The sequence below is a fragment of the Onychomys torridus genome, chromosome 5, assembly GCF_903995425.1.
Source record: "Onychomys torridus chromosome 5, mOncTor1.1, whole genome shotgun sequence".
Classification (NCBI taxonomy): domain Eukaryota; kingdom Metazoa; phylum Chordata; class Mammalia; order Rodentia; family Cricetidae; genus Onychomys; species Onychomys torridus.
Genome location: NC_050447.1, coordinates 71,672,443 through 71,688,003, shown reverse-complemented (window position 1 = coordinate 71,688,003; position 15,561 = coordinate 71,672,443). Strand labels below are relative to the sequence as shown.

Sequence of the window (15,561 nt, the reverse complement as noted above, 5' to 3'; positions counted from 1 at the left end):
GCATATTTTACAGACAGGACAACACTGTAGATCAAAAGTTTTGTGGCTGGGTTGGTTGTCTATGTTTCTGTTTTGGTAGCCTGCAGAGTACCTTCCCATACAGAAGATACTAGAACACAGGCATGAACGTTATATGTAGGCCATGTTCAATGGGTTGTACGGGTATCGCCTTCAACAATTGGGTCTTGCTCTTACTTGTGGGGAGCAATCTATTGTCTTAGCCACAGCCCAGGTTGTTTGGGGATTTTCATGGAACCCCTTTGGCCAAGAACTCAATTGGATGTAACCCAGTCCCAGTACTGGAAGTTTCATTTGGTGACAAGAGATGGCCAGTTGTGACTCTGTCTCCTCAATTATTTGGAGACTTCATTAGGACTGCCTTATATATTTTAAGAAGTTTCCACTGCACTGATCCCATACCACCCCTCAAATTCCCCTGAATTCTGTCTCTCCCTGCATCCCCACCCTACCCCCACCCCACTTCCCGATCCTCCTATCCCAGTGCTGCCTGCCTCCAGTCTACCCATAGCATCTACTGCATTTCCTCCTCCCAGGAAGATCCATGTGTTCGCCCCACCCCCAGTCCCTTCCTCTATACCTAATCTTTCTGGGCCTGCAGATTGTAGCTTGCTTATCATTTTCTTAACAGCTAATACCCACCATATAAGTGAATACATACCATTTTATCTTTCTGGGTCTGGGTTACCTCACTCAGGTATTTGCCATCTATTTGCCTGCAAATTTCATAATGTAGTTTTTTAAAATAGATGAGTAATACTCCATTGTGTATTTATCCATTCTTCAGTTCTGGGACATCTAGGTTGTTTCCAGTTTCCGGCTATTGTGAATAGAGCAGCAATGAGCAAATGTCTCTTTAGTAAGATGAAACATCCTTTGGGTATGTGCCCAAGAGTGCTATAGCTTGTATCTTGAGGTAGATTGATACCCATCTTTCTGAGAAATTGCCTCACTGATTTCCATAGTGACTGTACAAGATTGCACTAGAGTGTGGGTAAATTCTTTTAACATCTCTTACTTTCTATTTTGTCATTGGAAAATAGTACATGCAAAGTAAATGCAAAACATATTTTCCAACATGTTTAGAGGAAGTTCTAGAGATCTGTTATACAGGACTATACTTAATGATACCTTACTGGGCACTTTAAGATTGATTAAGTGGGAAATCTTATATTGAGTCTTGTCACAATTAAAATTTCAAGTAGTAATACGAACAAAATAGATGTCTGAATCACCGAGGACTTCAAAAGTGAGCAGTAGTTAGATATTGTTATTGCTAAATTTTGGTTTTTTGGGCTGAGGATGTAGCTGAATTGATGGAGTGCTTGCCTAGCATGCACAAAGGCCTGAATTTAATACCCCTGCATGGAATAAAACCTGCTATGGTGGTGCACACATGCAGTCGTTAGATGGGTGGGGACTCAAAACTTCAAGGTCATCCTTGGCTACAAAGCTAACTGTAAGACCAGTCCGGGATGTGTGAGATCCTGTCTCAGGAACAAAACAACCAGAAGAAAGGGTTTTGTTTTGTTTCTTTTTGGTTTACTTATGTTAGATAGAAAACAAGGTCAAGATAGAAAGCAAGGTCAAGATTAGCCACCAATTCCTGTGGCAGGGATTCTGTTCTAAACTGGCACACCAGGAGCTGGTGCTTGTTGCAGGGTCTGCAAATGGCTGTCCTGACTGCAGATGGAAGACCCTTCTTGATCACAGTCACCTTCTAACCACAGTTGAGATGTGAAGTTTGGCCCGGAGGTCCAAGTTGGAGAGCTTCTTCCAGTTTACCTTGTGGAAGCTGAATGCTGTAAAGTCTGGTTTGGGAGATAGCACCAGTGAGCATGGAGCCTGAATTGTTAAAAGGTCATTATTTACTCCTTTGTGAGATCAGGGTCTGATTAGCTGCCTTTTATGTTCTTAGAAGCACTTTAATAGAGAAAAATCCCGCCGGGTGAATGCCTTTAATCCCAGCACTGGGGGGGGGGGGGGGCAGAGGCAGGTGGAGCTCTGTGAGTTCGAGGCCAGCCTAGGCTACAGAGTGAGTTCCAGGAAAGGCGCAAAGCTACACAGGGAAACCCTGTCTCGAAAGACCAACCAACCAAACAAACAAACAAGAATAATATACACAGAATAATAAGCAATGTAAGGTAAAAGCCAGACTTTGAATTGCCAGAAAAATGCATTTCAAATGTACATCTTCTTCATTTTTCCTTTTTATCTTTTTCTTTTTTTTGCACAGGGTCTTCTAGCTATTTAGCCCAGGCTGGCCTGGAACTAATAATCTTACCTCAGTCTCTCTAGTATTAGGATTACAGGTATGTTCTCCAGGCTCAGGTTAAACACATGCTTTGCAGAAGGGCAAGTATGGTGTGGAATTACTTTTCAAGAGAGATGAAGAAGGTAGACACAAGTTCAAAGATCAGTTGTCAGGAATGGTCAGTAAACTGTTGATTGGAATGAGGTTTTTTTTTTTAGACATTCTCAGGGACACAGAGAGCAATCACAGTTAGTAGTAAGTCATTTAATGAGTCATTTAAAAAAGAGTTCCTCTTGGTCTTTGCTTTGACTTAGGATGGCAGGTATTGCTATGTAATAAGACACTCAGAAATTCCATATCTTAATGCCATGCCTACTTATTATCTCCCACAAGTCGGGGATGGGGTAGGGCACGACGTTGACTTCTACTGGTCTCCATCATATGCCTGTGGTCAGCTGGTGGACTAATCAAGAACTGGAGACCAGATTGGCTAAGCCAAGCTTTTGTTCATGGTAGGGAAGTACTCCAAGAGACAGAGGAGAAGCATGCAAGGTCTCAGTCACCCCACCTCTTAATTTCCTTTCAACTTTTATACTCTTATTTCTTTCAATGAATTCTGGACCATTTTCTCACACTCTAGGCTCTAGTTCCCAAACCTCTCTTCAGGTGTTTTAATATTTCCCATCTTCTAGAGAAACAAGTTAGTTTGGTTAACCTGTAGGCTCAAGATGAATCTTTAAATTTCTAGTTTTAATCAGACATTTCCTTTGGACTCTTATTGTCATATTTCTTAATTGATTCTCTATAATCCAACACCCCCCCCCCCAACCTGCTTCTTGTTCACATAGTTTCAGAGAAGGAAAAAAGGAGAAAACACTCAAATGTATTTTTGAGCTCCAGCACTATGTAGCATTACAATTAACATGTACTATTCTCCCATAGTTAGATTCACTTGTATACTTTTTCTCATTGTCATTAATGCAATTTGTGAGGTTAGTTTTTGTTTGTTTGGTTTTACTGCTTTTTGGGGTCCCACCATCCATCTCCCAAATAAATACATGGAGACTTATTCTTACTTTTAAATGTCTGGCCTTAGCTTGGTTTATTTCTAGCCATCTTTTCTTAAATTATCCTGTCTACCTTTTGCTTCTGGGCTTTTACTTTTTCTATGCTATATACCTTTTTTTAAAACTTCTTACTCCATAGCTGGCTATGTGGCTGGGTGGCCCTGGCACCCTCTCTCCTTCTTCTTTTCTTCTTCTTCCCTCTCTCTCTTCTTATTTATTCTCTCTGCATGCCAGCCCCACCCATTTCTCTCTCCTGCCTAGCTATTGGCTGTTCAGCTGTCTATTAGATCAATCAGGTGTTTTAGACAGGTAAAGTAACACAGCTTCACAGAGTTAAACAAATGCAACATAAAAGAATACAACACATCTTTGCATCATTAAACAAATATTACACAGCATTGCTGTGGGATGTTCTGTATGTTAAATGTGTTACTCTGATTGGTTAATAAATAAAATACTGATTGGCCAGTAACCAGGCAGGAAGTATAGCTAAAAGCCTGAGCCATTAGTCCGTACGATTTAAATAATATAAACTGTGGCTGGGCGGTGGTGGCGCATGCCTGTAATCCCAGCACTAGGGAGGCAGAGGCAGATGGATCTCTGTGAGTTCGAGGCCAGCCTGGTTCTACAAAGCGAGTTCCAGGACAGCCTCCAAAGCTACAGAGAAACCCTGTCTCGAAAAACAAAACAAAACAAACAAACAAAAAAAGTCTGTGTGTTTATTTTATAAGTGGGCTGCAGGACTGCTAGGGCTTAGCAGGACCCTGGAGGGAAAAAAACTCCAACTACACAGCATAAAAGAATGTAACACATCTTTAACTAATATTCCATAACACATTTGAACATTTCTTATTGAATATTCTCCTACAGAACTAATTACCATGTCCATGCATTTTATGCATTCTACATGGCATCAAAAACTTGTTTATTAGTAGGGGAGATAACCCCAGCTTTAACATACAAGATGTTGAGGCCGCTCTAGTATGTGAAATAAATCAGTCTAAAGAAAGGTGAAGCATTTTCATGACTCAAATTTATAGAAACAGAAAGTAGAACAGTAGGCTCCCACAGAAGATGGAAACAGGGAACTGCTTAATGGTATAGAGGTGCAGTTCCACAAGAGGAAAACTGTTCTAGACATCAACAGTGTGAAGTGAAAGTAAGTCATATACTTTAAAAATGGTTGACAGGGAGTTCTATGCTGTGTTTTTAATGACACTTAAAAAAATACTTAAAAAACAAACAAACAAGACCAACTACACAATCATGGTCTTATCCTTCTAACAGAAGATGAGCCAAGCGGAAGGAGAAGTCCCAAGAGCCACTTTTAACACACTGGCGAACACTCTACAGAAGTGTTTTCCCTCAACTCAACCTTGGGTTTCATCCTCCAGAGCCGCCATTTGGCTCTGACTCTCTAGCCTCCTGGCTGAAGCCAGAGAGAAGTAAATCATTTTGGAGACACTGTTTCTGTACATGACAATAGACTTTAGGACTCCTCCAGGATTGTCCACCAACTTTTATCTCCTATAAAAGATTAATATTCTGCCAAGAAACGTTTGAATTATATAAGGCTTCAATCTAGCACTGTGCAAGCATCTGGCACGGCTCCTTTCCATTCTGCAGAGCAGATGTTCCCTGCTTGTCATTATTTCCTGATGTTTACTGGTTTCTGATGCTCTCTTTATTTCTTCAGGATTGTTTTTTCAGTCTCCTTCCCCTCCCCTTAGGCAATGTTTCTTGAAAGTTGAAATAAGAGTGTGCTGTATTTCCTTTGCATTGGAGTTTGTAGAATGCTTGAGAGAGCGTGTTATAGTAACAGATCTGAGTTCAGAGAACACCCGACTCTTGTGTCTCAGGATAAAAGGTTGCACCAGGGAACACACGGCTAGAAATAGTTTACTAAGAGAGAAAAAAGGCACTTCCAAGAATACAGTGGGCAAGTGGGCCAAGGAAAAAGCCACCAAAGCACTAGGCCACAAGGCACATGACCCTTTGCAGGACATTTACATAGCACCAGACTCTCAAATATTTGAATATAATGTGCTTTTCTATTCCATACTCTGTGAGCTAAGGGGAAGAAAGGCTTCGAGGTTTTCTCTGCTTGCTGGTTTCCTTTATATGTTAATCTTGATGTTGATTTCCCCAGTCTATTCTGCCACAAACTCCTCTGAAGGGTTAAAATGGCTGATCTCATAGGCTACCTCCTGGTTAGGTCTCTGTCAGGTTAGTTATTCAGGTATTTATGGAGGGGCAGGAACTTCACTCATCTGAGCCTGCTTTTATCCTAAAGTCTGAATCTGAAGGCCATATTGACCTTGTCTCAGAAATAGTTGCAATTGTTAAGGGCAAGATTGCATGTTCTCCATGTTTGGGTCCCATGTACACTTTTTCCAAGAACATCAGACAAATGTTGGACTTTTGAAATTGCTCTGCAATTTTTGTCTCTGGGTCATTCTAGCTCATTCCATTTTAACCATATTCTCCCTTGTGTGTGTGTGTGTGTGTGTGGTGGTGGGGGGGTCCTCTCATCACACTAAAATTTTGGGGTGGCTTTTAAGGACTTTTCCCTCTATAAAACTCTATAAAAGAGTTTTGGTAACTTTCTCAGCAATTGCCTAGGTAAGACCGCTTCACAGACTTCTGGTGGTCTGGCAAGACCTTCGAGTTCTTCCTTTCTCTGGAAAGCAAAGGGTTGCTGTGGGACCCATTTAACGCAGTGCGAATTTCACCTGCAAATTATCTGGCACACACAGGAGAGTCTTTCCTCTATCCCCAGCCCTGCGTTTTCCCTGAGACAAATCTCTTGCAGCCCAAGACGTCCTTGAACGAAAACTCCTTATTTTCTACCTCCTGGAGTGCTGGATAACAAGAAACTTGAGCCACCTTGCTTGGCTTCCTTCCTCTCCTGTGTCCTACTGAGGGGATGATTTCAACACCATCCATACACGTTTGCTTGGAGGTGTAGGTCATGACCTTCACTTAGGAGAAGGCAGATGACCTGCCTGAAATTACCCAATCCTCCCCGTTTGGAGGTCTTTACCACTTTCCACAAAATGTTCGTTCCGTTCTCAGCTGAACTCATCTAGGTAAAATAAAAACGGCTCTGGCAATTTTCTGTTTAGGGGTCTAAGGTTGCTCTCAACAGGGAGGTGGGGAGGTTGGAGCACTCTGACTCTTGGCTGGATAAGCATTAGGTATGGAAACACGAAATGGAAAATTTTCAAGTCCGTGTGGGAGAGGAGGCAGGAAGAGCTTCGGGAAGTCGCAGGCCTGAGTGAAAAAAAAAATCGCCGCAGACGTCGAGAGCGCCGAGGAACACATAGACGTATAGAATCGCGTACCCAGTGCTCGCAAACGCTGACGCACAGCACCAAAATTCAACATGCAGTGACCTAGAGACCCCAGGTGCGGCCGTGAAACTCCGAGCGCATCCCAATGCACGCCACGCCCCACGCCCTACAGCCTCCGGCTGCCGCTCTGCAGACTTCCAGGTCTCCAGACCCAGGAAGAAGGGCAGGCCTCGCCTAGCCTCCCGCGGGCTGCGGTGGGCCGGGTCGGGTCGCGCCGGCTGAGAAGGGCTGGTGTCTGCCAGCGGGGTGGGCGGGGCCGTGCCGGCCGAATGGGGCCAAAGCGGGATGGGCGGGGCCTCGCTAGCTGAGGCGGAAGCCGGAACGGCAGCTGAGCGGCGCCTCACCAGCTAAAATAGGCGGAAGTGGGAAGGCGAGATAGGCGGGGCCATGGCAGCTAAGCTGGGCGGGAGCGGACGGGAGAGGTGGGAGGGGCCGGACGGGAGAGGTGGGCGGGGCCTGGGGGGGGCTGCCGAGGCGGGCGCACAGATGAAGTGGGCGGGAGCGGGCACGAAATGTGGGCGGGGCCCACGCTGACTGAGGCGGGAGGGACGGCCGAGACCGGCGGGAGCCGCAAGCGAGTGGGCGGGGCTATGCCGGCGGTGGCGGGCGTGGCCGGCGGGGTGGGCGTGGCCTCCGGCTCCAGACTAGGAGCCCGAGGGTGGGCGGCACTAGAGGGAGCCGCGGCCGCGCCCGCCCTGTCGCGCCTTGCTTGCCGCTCGGAGCGCCGCCTCCCCAGCCGCTCGGAGCCGCCGCGATGGCGGAGGACAGCGAGTCTGCGGCCAGCCAGCAGAGCCTAGAGCTGGACGACCAGGACACGTGCGGGATAGACGGAGACAATGAGGAGGAGACGGAGCACGCCAAAGGGTAGGAGGCGGCGCGCGGGCGCGGGCGGGCAGGGCGGGGACCGCGAGCGAGCGCCGCAGGGCTCCGGCGCCGGCTCGTGGCGCGCGGGGAGCCCCCTCGACCGCCCCGCTCGGCGGCGGCCTCGTCCCGAGACCATTGTGAGGTGCAGGTCTCCCGGCTCTCGGGGCGCGCGCGGGGTGGGCGAGGCCCGAGGTGGGCGGGGAGACTGCGACTCGGGCCCGGGGACCCGCGTCTGGGCTGTCACCTGCCGCGCGCCCCCGCCGGCCGGCCTCACCCAGCCCGGGCGTGTGGCTCGTGGGGGCTGGAGGCGGGTGGGAGCCCAGCAGGGGCGCAAGGCCCTTCCCTTTGTGGCGGCGGCGTCTCGGGCCGCAGGGGAGAGCGGGATGCAAGTGGCGCGGCTTGCGCCTCGGCATCCTTCTAGTACTTTCTCGCCACCCCACCCCCAGCCGCCGCTAACCCCCTGTGGAGACGAAACCCGCCAGGCCGGTCGTGGGGGGTGGGCTCGGGATGCGCCCTTGGCGGTCTCGGGGCCGCTGCCGCCCAGCTGCGCAAAGTTCTGCCTCCTAGGCCCGGCAGAGGACGCCTAGGGGGATCCGGGTCCCGGCCGCGGCGCCTGAGGACATTCAGCTTGGCGGCCTCTGAGCGTGTCCCTAGAGCTTTCTAGAGCAGAGCCGACCGGGGAACTGAGTTCCCGCGGCCCTGACCTTATCCTGACTGCAAACCTGGTGTCAGAGCGCCAACGCCAAGCGGACCGAGTACTTTTAAACACCCGATCTGTTTCTCAATCTGTGCCTGCCTTCTTTTCTCCCCTGCAGACTTGATTTGTTCTTCTGTTGGAGAAAGGACTGCTTCTGGTTAAGGCTGGTGTTGAAGTTGTGTTTTAGAGGCGGGGGCTGGGGGCTCACTTTAAATGAAGACCCGAGCCCTTTTGTAGCTACTGTTTGCTACAGCCTTTTACCCTGTTGGATTCCAACTATGCCCTGGCACAGAGCCGTTACTGCTGCCCCTTAGAAGTGAGATTCGGCGAACCATGGTGACTGTAGAAGTAGGTCAACCCAAAAACACGATAGGGGAGCCTGAGTCACAGATGGCTTATTTATTCAGTTCATGGAGAATCTTTCCAAGTATTTGTATTTTATCCGTCATTTACTTTAAGTTGTATTTAAGAAAAGAGGCTTTATTGATCTTGAATATGTTATAAAATATTAAATGACAAATGAAGAAAAAGCTGACTGCATATATCTCCCCTTGGCAAGTTGCTTTTTAATTTTTTCAGCTAACAGTTCAGTGGCAGCTGCAAATACTGAATGTTATCATTCAAGTCTAGATTTTTTTTTTTTTTTTGAAGCCAGAAGAGGAAATTCTACAGAAATCTGAGCCTGAGTTCTGTTTATGAGTAATAGAAGTTTGCCTGTGATAGCCAAACGTAAATGTATTTTTGAAACACTGGCTGTCTTGCCAGGAATGGGTCCGGATAAGTGCCGATAGATACCTCAAGTAACTTCAGCACCTGTCTTACCTTTCTGGGGAAGAAGCTGGACTTGTCTCTCCAATTTCTTATTGTTCTGTGTCTGCTTGATATTCTAGGTTGGGGTTTTAATTAAAACTTCATTGCCTACACAGTCGAGGATACCCTTGATACAAAGAATTACTCGTGTGGAAATGGGACTATCTGATACCTTGCTATAGGCTGTTGAAGTTCCCAGAAGAGCATCCAAAAGCATTTTGGGGCCCTGTTCAGAGGTTTCCAGATTTGTACATCAGCACATTAATTATATGTTACGATGCTTAATCAAAATTTAGAGCTGCCCAGTGGATTGGATTGTTTTAACCAGGGATAGGCAATGTGGTAACAACTTGTAGTTGGAAAAGATTAATATAATAAGATTGTTAGCTATCAAAATATAGAAAGATTAGTAAAACTCAAGTTGCTGTTCTTGTTGAAATGCCTTTTTTTAAAATTGCAATTTAGCACAATTTGTGGAAGTCATCTTGTTTTATTTGGCTCATGAATTTGATAGTGCTCTGTAGCAACTCAGCTACTTTAAGTAGCTCAAGTTTGTCAGTGTTAAAATATGGAAAACTTTTCTTCCCCACTTGGTCTCTTCCTTTTCCACTAGTTTAAATAAACAGCGAATAAATGAGCCTTTGGAGAGTGTTAGATACAATGTCTACTTTACCTCTAATAGGCAAAGTATTGCTTCTGAGCCAGTAGACAATGGTCAGTACTTGGAGCAGTAATTTGTTCAATAGCTCCCCTGTGGCTTGATAGGATTACTATACACCCAGCATTCAGTGTAATGCATTTACGAGTTGTTTTAGCTTACTGTGTTGAAACTACAGGTTCAAATAAAGGAAAACTACCCAATAAGATACTATTATGCTTTTGATTTTGTAAAACTTTCTTTATTGACTTTTTACTTCACTTTATGGGTAATATTGAAAGCCCATGATCAAAATGTGAGGTTTCATGTTTAAAACAATAGCATAAGTATAAAATACTTGAATGTCACCATTTTTGTGTTTTATTTTTATGGAAAGTTTGCTCTTTAACTGTTTGGTTCACCCAAATATGGTAACAGCATATCACTCTAAAAATTATATGCATTCTTAAAGCATTGGCAAAGGGAGAGATTGCCATTTTTAACTAGTGAGATGATAGCTCAATGTAATTTTATTATTAAATAATTTGGGGAAATTAGAAGTAGGGTAATTGAAGATTACTGAAAAAGAGATCTCATTGGTAACTTGCTTTACCATGTGATTTAAAATTGGGATAAAATAAATAGGTGTCAGTAAAGAGCTTGAAAAACTTCTTGAAAACTTCCAGCAAATCAAAAGTCCAGATGACTGAAGACTCCATTTCTGCCCTGGGTAGCAGTGGCAGGAAAGAGTTTACCTGCAACATGACTAGGAATTTGCCAACCCAGGTGTGAGAGCCTACAGAGGTGATACTTCACTGGGTCTTCTTTTGTTCTCCTTTCTCAGTTTCTGAAGGGACTTGGTAAGACTGTTGAAAATGGGGCACAGTGTTAAGTCCACTCAAACTCAGGGTCTTGCCCCACGGAGGCATGCTTTCTCCACTTGTAAATTACATCCTAGAGGGTTCCTTAAGCTCCACCCTACACTGAGTACTGTGTTAGTTAGCTTTTTAATCACTGTGATAAATACCTGAGAGAAACAGTTTAAGGTTGAAAGATCAATTTTGATTCAAAATTTCAGGGCTCTCTGGCCATGGTCTGTTAGTTCAGTATTTTGGGACAGATGCCCAGGATAGAATGATTTGAAGGAGTCAGGTTGCTCACCTTGTGGCTATCAGGAATGGGTGTGGCAGGTGTAGGGATTTACCTCGATGGCAGAGCAATTTCCCACTGCATTTTGCTCTGGGTTTGATCCCTGCTACCACAAAAATTTTATCCCAGGTATGGTTGCACATGTCTGTAATCCTAGCCTAAGGAAGTTGAGAACCTTGAGTTTGAGACTAGCCTTGCTTCCATAGCCAAATATTGTTTTTAAAAAAAAAAAGGCGGAGGGGATCTTGAGACAAAATAATATGTGGTTTTATGTTGATATAAAGTTTTTCGAGTATATAGTCCCAGGAGTGGTATAGCTTATTCATAAAGTAGTTCTGTTTCTGTTTTATTATTATTATTTAGGAACCTCTATACTGATTTCCATACTGATTAGGCTAATTTACATATCACCCAGCAACATACACAGGCTTTCTTCCCACCCCCACCCCCCATCCTAGCTACCATTTTTTTTCTTAAATGATAGCCTCTCAGTCTGGGGGTTAGATGAAATTTCAGTATTTTATTTCTATTTCCTAATGGCCAGGAATGCTGACTTTAAAAAAAAATTATTGGCTGTTTGCGTTTCATCTTTTGACAGCTGCCTGTTCATTCCCTTAGCTCATTTATTGATTACATTGTTTGTTTTCTTGGTGGTCTTTTAAGTTCTTTCTTTCTTTCTTTCTTTTTTTTTTTTTTTTTCCTTTCTTAAGCTGAGGATCGAACCCAGGGCCTTGCGCTTGCTAGGCCAGCGCTCTACCACTGAGCTACATCCCCAACCCTCGCCTTTTAAGTTCTTCATGGAGTCTGGATGCTTCTGTCAGATGCATAGCTAGCAAAGATTTTCTCCCACTGTAAGCTGTCTCTTCGCTTGTAGAGAATCCTTTTAATTTCATCAATCCCATTTGCCAGCTCTTGCTAAACCCCTTTCAGAAAGTCCTGCCTTTGACAATACCTTTAAGCACTTAACTTACCTTTTCCTCTAGCAATTTCAAAGTTCTAATCTTACATTAAAAATTTTGATTTTATTTTTTTAGGGGGGGTTACAATACAAATGAGAGGTATGGATCTAGTATATTGTTCCTTTACATGTAGATATCCACTTTTACCAGTACCATTTGTTGAAGAGGCTGGCTTTTCTTCAAAATAGGCTTTGGCATCTTTGTTAAAATCAGATGGCTATCATTGTGGATTTTATTCTGTATCCTCTGCCTATTCCACTGATCTACAAGTTTGTTTTTGTGCTGGTACCATGCTGTTTTTATTACGGCCTGTTGTGTATCTTGAAATGAGGTGCCACCAGTATTGTTCTTTTTGTTCAGTCTTGATTGGGCTTTTGTGCTTCCATAGGAATTTTTGAATTTTTGTTGTTGTTTTTATGGAAAATGTTGGAATTTTGACAGTAACTGCATTCAATCTTTAGGTTGCTTTTGGTAAATCACATTAAAAATTCTTTTCTTATAAAAATAAAAGACCCAATATGTCATGAAGATCGGATCTTTTGTTGTTTGTTTTGTTTTTGAGACAGGGTCTCAATGTCAATCCAGGCCAGCCTAGCCTGGAATTTACTGTGTAGCCCAGACTGAGACCACCCCCGGCCCCCAGCCTTCCTTGTACTAAGATTACAGGTATGAACTGTCACATAACTTGGAATTAAGAAACAAAAACAATAAAACAACCTTTCTTGTACAACTCTCAAATTGGGAGAGGGGGTTGAAGATAAGGCAGGGTATCTAGCTGCTGTGGAAACTGACTGTGACTACTTCCCTTGGTCAGCTACTTGGAATCAGTGAAAAAATGCAGGAGCATACTGTAACTCCACATTCTCACATTAGGAAATTCAAGGGATAATTCAAAGCTGCTCTTTCTGAAACATGATCTGCTGCTGTCAAATGTATAAATTTAAATGGAAGATAGATTAACAGCCCTGGTCCTAGGAATCCTTGTTCAAGAAATACTTAAAATACTTAAAGCATTGATCAGCAGTGATCTTTAGGTATCCACTAAGAGTTGCATCTTAGATGGTGACATCACCTTTGGCCCAGAGCAAACTTTCCTCAGAAGCTGGCTGAAATACAGAGTTTCTAAGGACAGGATGCACACTTGGCCATCCTTGTTCATCACTATCAGTGCATATCACTTTAACAGGGTCAAGCTATTCAAGTTCAAAAATACCACTTGGTTTGTCACCATTTCATTGGAAAATATTTTTATTACTTTTACTGGTTATATGAGTAAAACATGCAGATTAAAATTAAAAATAAAGTATACAGAGCAAAATTCCTTGGTTATCCTATTTCTTAAGATTTATTTTATGTTATGAATATGAGTGCTCTATCTGCATGCATGCCTTTATGCCAGAAGAGGGCATCAGATCCCACTAGAGATGGTCATGAGCCATCATGTCATTGCTGGAAATTGAACTCAGGATTTCTGGAAGTGCAGCCAGTGCTCTTAACTGCTGAGCCATCTCTCCAGCTCCTATCCTATTTCTTTATACCCCAGTTTAATTGACAGTGTAACTTAACTGATTCTCATTTTAGTATTTGTCCTATCAACATAAATAAGATCATGCTTTATGTGGTTCATTGGCAGCCTTGTATTTTTTTTCTGTGAATGTTTGCTAGCATGTTCTGGTGTTCTGAGGCAGTAGAAATGCCCATTGCAGTAGTCATTATTCACATGGTGCTATTGGACACTTGAATGTGCCTAGAGTGACTGAGAAACTGAAATTTCAATTCATTTAAATTAACTTACAAAAAAAAGCCTTCCACAGATGGTGACTGTCATATTATACAACTCAAATAATATGTACCTTTGAATTTCCTGTTTTTATATACTTAAACATTTATTTCCCTGTCTTTTGCAGAATATAGCATTTTCAATTTTTCTTCCTTCTAGGAATTCTTTAATTTTTTTTTTTTTTTTTTTTTTTTTTTTTTTTTTTTTTGAGCTGAGGATCGAACCCAGGGCCTTGCACTTGCTAGGTAAGCACTCTACCACTGAGCTAAATCCCCAACCCCAATTCTTTAAAATTTTAACAAGCGTGTTTTAACCGTATTTCTCTATCATTGTCACATTTTAACCACTCCCCGCTAGGCACAGTGACACATGCCTGCAATCTCAGCACTCAGGAGGTAGATGCAGAAGGACCAGGAATTAAAGGTCATCTGAGCTCCGTGAAACCTTATCTTAGAAAAATAAAAACAAGATTTAAACTACTATCCAAAACATTCTACCATTTTACTTTTTAGTGCTCCTTTCCTCCTTAAAGTTTACATTTTGTAATTTACCCTGTTCAGCTAGCTCCTTTGCATAATAAGTCTTCGTTAGAGTTACCACTAAGCCACACAACAGAGTCTATACTAGACTTTTGAAATTTCCTCTACCAACGGAATTAATCCAAAACATTCTAGCCTCAGGCAGACTTTTCAGACAAGGGCAAAAAGCAGCCACTTTCTTCACCAAAATAACACAAGAATGATTTCTAGGCAACATACTAAAATTCTTTTCCTTTGAAACCTCTTGAGCTCTCCCTAACCCCCCACCCCATTCTCAGCACCTCTGTCTTCCATGTTCACCAAAGTCCAAAATCCTCCAAATAAAAGCATGATCAGGCCCATCGAAGCAATTCCTCAGTCCCTGGTACCAACTTCTGTCTTAACGGTTTCACAGGGACCACGTCAACTCTTATAATTAAAACATTTATTTGAGGTGGGATCTTAACAGTTCCAGAGGTTCAGTCCATTATAATGGTGGGACATGGTGGTGTGCAGGCAGACACGGTGCTGGAGAGGTAGCTGAGAGTTCTACATCATTCGACTGTCTCAGTGGGAGTAGCTTGAGCATAGGAGACCTCAAAGGCCTCCCCCACGGTGACACACTTCTTCCAACAAGACCACACCTCCTAATAATGTCACTATCTTTGGGGGCCATTTTCTTTCAAACTACAACACACTATAACCAAAGAGTTTGAATATTCTTTCATTTTCTGGATCACCATTTTTTTTTGTTTCGTTTTTAAAGCTAAATAAAATGGCACACACCTACTTAATGAATGATACTTTCTTGGGTACTTACATTTCCATGGATCTCCAGTCTGTCCAGGCTGCTACTATCTTTTCTTTTAATGATATCCTAATGTTTTTGTTTCCTTATCAGCATTTGAGTCTGTGTGAAACAGTTCTCTTGAATTTTCCCATCAAGGATACCCTAAATGGGCTACTGTGCACAGCATTTATTGAAGGTGTTGTGTATAATGGCATGGAGGACTATAGCATATGAATGAAAACAACTCCCAAATTCATGGTCAGACATTATTGCTCAGCAAAGGGAATTCATCTGTTTCTGTGACTCCCTGTAAGCCCTCATTGCTGCTTCTCCTCCATGTCCTATCCTTGGGAGAATGAGCGCTTATGTTTTCCTACTTCTCCAGATTCAAAGCCATTGCAAATTTGTGTTATATCATGAAGCTTTCCATGGTCATAATGACCTCAAGTGATGGTCCCTGTCAAGGCCCTGGAACCCTTACAAGTTGTAGCCTTTCTGTGCTATCTATCCTCCATTCTCTCCCATGCTATCATCTCCCATGTTGTCTGCTCAAGCAGGCCCTTGGTTTACTGCCAAGGTAGCCATGGCTCCTAAAGATAAGTTACTTGAGCAGGGTCACATAGCTGGTAAGTGGGGTGCAGCATAGTTCCTTTAATGTGTCTTAC

The 15,561-nt window shown here is 43.5% G+C and overlaps 1 protein-coding gene across 3 annotated transcripts in view; it reads left to right on the top strand.

Annotated features, from left to right (window-relative positions):
• The first annotated feature begins 7,313 nt into the window (after nucleotides 1–7,313).
• The window catches only part of Nmt2 (N-myristoyltransferase 2), a 48,672-nt gene continuing 40,424 nt past the window's right edge, over nucleotides 7,314–15,561 (top strand). For 2 of the 3 annotated variants that reach the window (XM_036187131.1, XM_036187130.1), the window contains exon 1: nucleotides 7,314–7,556. In XM_036187131.1, the coding sequence (XP_036043024.1) occupies nucleotides 7,447–7,556 (110 nt within the window). In that variant the 5' untranslated portion in view covers nucleotides 7,314–7,446. The remainder of the gene's footprint in view (nucleotides 7,557–15,561) is intronic. The other variant, XM_036187132.1, reaches the window with a different exon arrangement.